The sequence below is a fragment of the Penaeus monodon genome, chromosome 15, assembly GCF_015228065.2.
Source record: "Penaeus monodon isolate SGIC_2016 chromosome 15, NSTDA_Pmon_1, whole genome shotgun sequence".
NCBI classification, from domain to species: Eukaryota; Metazoa; Arthropoda; class Malacostraca; order Decapoda; family Penaeidae; genus Penaeus; species Penaeus monodon.
Window position 1 is genome coordinate 27,659,836 of NC_051400.1, and position 3,226 is coordinate 27,663,061.

At 35.1% G+C, this 3,226-nt stretch overlaps 1 protein-coding gene across 1 annotated transcript in view; it reads right to left on the bottom strand.

The window, feature by feature from the left end:
- LOC119582288 (midasin-like) overlaps positions 1 to 3,226 on the bottom strand; it is a gene marked incomplete in the record, with an annotated part of 28,200 nt that overhangs the window by 18,722 nt on the left and 6,252 nt on the right. The window contains 4 exon segments of the mRNA XM_037930506.1: positions 815 to 1,222; positions 1,459 to 1,748; positions 1,925 to 2,723; positions 2,838 to 3,069. Coding sequence (XP_037786434.1) covers positions 815 to 1,222; positions 1,459 to 1,748; positions 1,925 to 2,723; positions 2,838 to 3,069 — 1,729 coding nt within the window.

The window sequence follows — 3,226 nt, forward strand, 5'->3', positions numbered from 1 at the left end:
ACAGAAAATCCAGAATCGTCTAAACAGACAATTTAGGGCTATTAAAGATTGTAAATCACTTTACAAAATAAATCAAACCATGCCTCCTAGTAGGGATGCTATTCAAGCCCCCCCCCCCCAACAACTATATAACTGATATCTAAATTCTGTATTCTGTACGTATGCCACTAAGTGAAGACTGACTATATATTACTCATTTCTCATCCAACCTTTGCAAACAAGTGAAGACTAAATATCCACTGCTCATCTTAGTCAACCCAGAATCACATCTAAAATAATTGGTAGATGTTTTTACAATTTTCTTCTTTATTAGAATGCTATACCAAAAATTCTGATTAAAATTATAACATAACATCTACTTGGCTAAATCATTTGGATAAACTGATAAAAACTTTCAAATGTTTCAGAGGAAAACTCAGAGAAAGCATTAAGTAAAATTAAATTTTAAGAGAAATGCATATAAACAGTTAGGTTTAAAAGAAATATGTAAAGATGAAATCATGTGTGAAGGTGGTTTCAACTGATTCCAACATTAAAAAGAGCACAATTGCTAAATGATTTTATGCTGACAGTTATAGTCTGCCTGAAGTATGCCTTCATTTTACTTAGAAATCATACATTTTCAAAGTCTGTCAATAGACATACAAAGATCAGTATCTTACTAAATTTCCCGTCTATCAATATTATAGTCTGAAGCCATCTTTTATTAACAATCTTATTTTCTAAATAATAATGCTACAAAGTAAACAAACATACATTAAAATCCTACTAAGAATAAGATGATTAAAAGAAACAATGTAACAAAGATACTCACATTATGAGGACTCTGTGGTTCTGTATCACCAACTGGTACCCAAAAATCTTCCACCTTCACGGTTTCAACGTTCTTTGGCTTAGCAATTGGGTCTAGTGGAATCTTGCCCTTAAGGCTGTTATATGTTTGGGAATCTACTCCCAAAATGTATTTCTTGATTAGCATCACCATGTATGCATATGATGGATTGTCTAACTGGGTAAGAAAGGCCAAACAGAAGGCCTCATATAAGGACCTCTTTACACTTGAGCATGGATTTCTTGCAGCAACAGCCAGGGCCCTGCAGAGGGTACGCAAGCTGAAATGTGGTTTGTGGCCCATGCCATCATTGAGCAACTTGACATTTGCTTCTCTTACATTCTTGTAGAACTTCACAATACCCTCAATTTGTTTCATATTTGGTCCCAACTGGAAGGCATAGATAGACCTACATTAACAGAGGTGTGTATATGCAAAAGTATTGATTCACATCATCAAATACATTTCTATTAGTATTGTCCTGCATTAAATAAATCTAAGAAACAAATACTAGTGGATGATAAACTTTATCATAAGTTTACAGGGGTGCCACACAATATGTAACAAAAATAAAATTAAAAGTACTTCTATAAAACACAGATATCAAAAATAAATTTCTATTATACCTTCTCCAAATAGTCCTTGATGATAATGATCAAATCCTGACCAGTTTCTAATTCTTCCATGAAGAACTCTGTGAACCTATTTCGCAGGCCAGCAGGTAGTTCTTTTTTCCCAACATCAGTTGCTGGATTCATGCATGCAAACAGGCGGAATGCTGGGTGTCGGACAATGGGCTGTGTGTCCCCTCGCTCCAACAGAGTCAAGGAACCAGTTTTTGACTCTAGTAAACTTGACAAGCACTCTAGGGTTTCAGCACTTGCTAAATTGATTTCATCTAGCAATACCCACTCACCTACAGATAGAATATTATACCAATATTAATAATGAGACTAAACCAAAGAAAATAAAAATATCAACTCATCATATATGCAAACTGAACATTTATCAGAACCACTTATTCATGCAAATAAATAAAAATGTATAATTATCAACAATATGAAGCACAACAATTCACTAAGTTATACCAACCTTCTTGTATTGCCTTGATGAGAACTCCTTCAATAAATGAAAATGCAAATACATTTTGTGTTTGACTCACTTGCTCCTTCACTGTCTGCATTCTAAAACCAAAGTCTTCCCATTTACTTAACATCAGCTTAGACTGTCTAATCTTCTTTGCATTACTCTTATTCTTCATTTCATCCTTAATTTTCTTCACAGCCTTCTGATTTGTGTGAGACATTAGAGCAAATAAGTCATTCCACCTCTTGTTCATATAACAAACCATTATATGCTGAAGAAATGTGTTATTCTGCATAGCTGAAAATGTTTTGGTGAAAAGGTGTTCAAATTCCTGCCTTATTGGTGCCACAACTGTCTTCAGGTCAACTGGCTTGAAACCACCCAAGAGGTCTGAGGAATCACTCTGTTGATTCATGTTGATGACCCGTAATTTCTGCCTGGTCTGGTGAGCAAGATACTGCACAGCAGAGGTTTTGCCTGTTCCAGTCTCACCCACAATCAAGACTGACTCCTCATTTAATAAGGAAACTCCTATTCTCTCTAACAAAGACAAGGCAGGTCTTGTGAAGGAAAAGGTATACTGCTTGACTTCCTTCAGAGACAGGGAATCATCACATTTTTTGGGCAGTTTTACACGTTCACCAATGGATATGTGCGCGTTAGTGAATTTAATTTCAGGCATATACTTTGTGCAATAATATTCAGATTCTGCCCGATTTCTGTTCATGAAGGATCCAATGTGCAGTGCAAAGGTGAATTTTGCAGACTTATTTGGAATTGCAGCACAAAATACATCAAGAGCTTCCTGTAAAGTAAGAAGAATTTTTTTTTTAATAATTATGCATATATGCCAATATGTATGCATATATTGTTACAAAATATAATCAAGCAAATAAAAAGATAAGAAAAAAAATGGTACCTGGAAAGCCCTCTGAGCTAAATCGCTATCCTTGTTCTCTATGTGCTCAGACACCCTTGCGCACCACTTCATGAGGTCCCTTGTGGATACTAGGCGGCCAGACACCTTAACAGTGGTCAAATCTACTATGTCATCCTGACTTACATGGGACCTGTCATCTTCGTGGTGTCCAGCAGACATCATTAGATATGTTCCAACAAGCTTGTCTGTTATAGTCTCAAGGACAGGCCACCTGAACAATGGAAAGTAAATAAAAATTAAACTTCAGAATTCACAAGAAATAACATTAAATATGATTAATAAAAAAACATTAAAAAAACAATCTTCCAGTTTTAAAAAATATATCTATAGGTTTAACTTCATGTTATATCCCTAAAAGGAGATTTTGA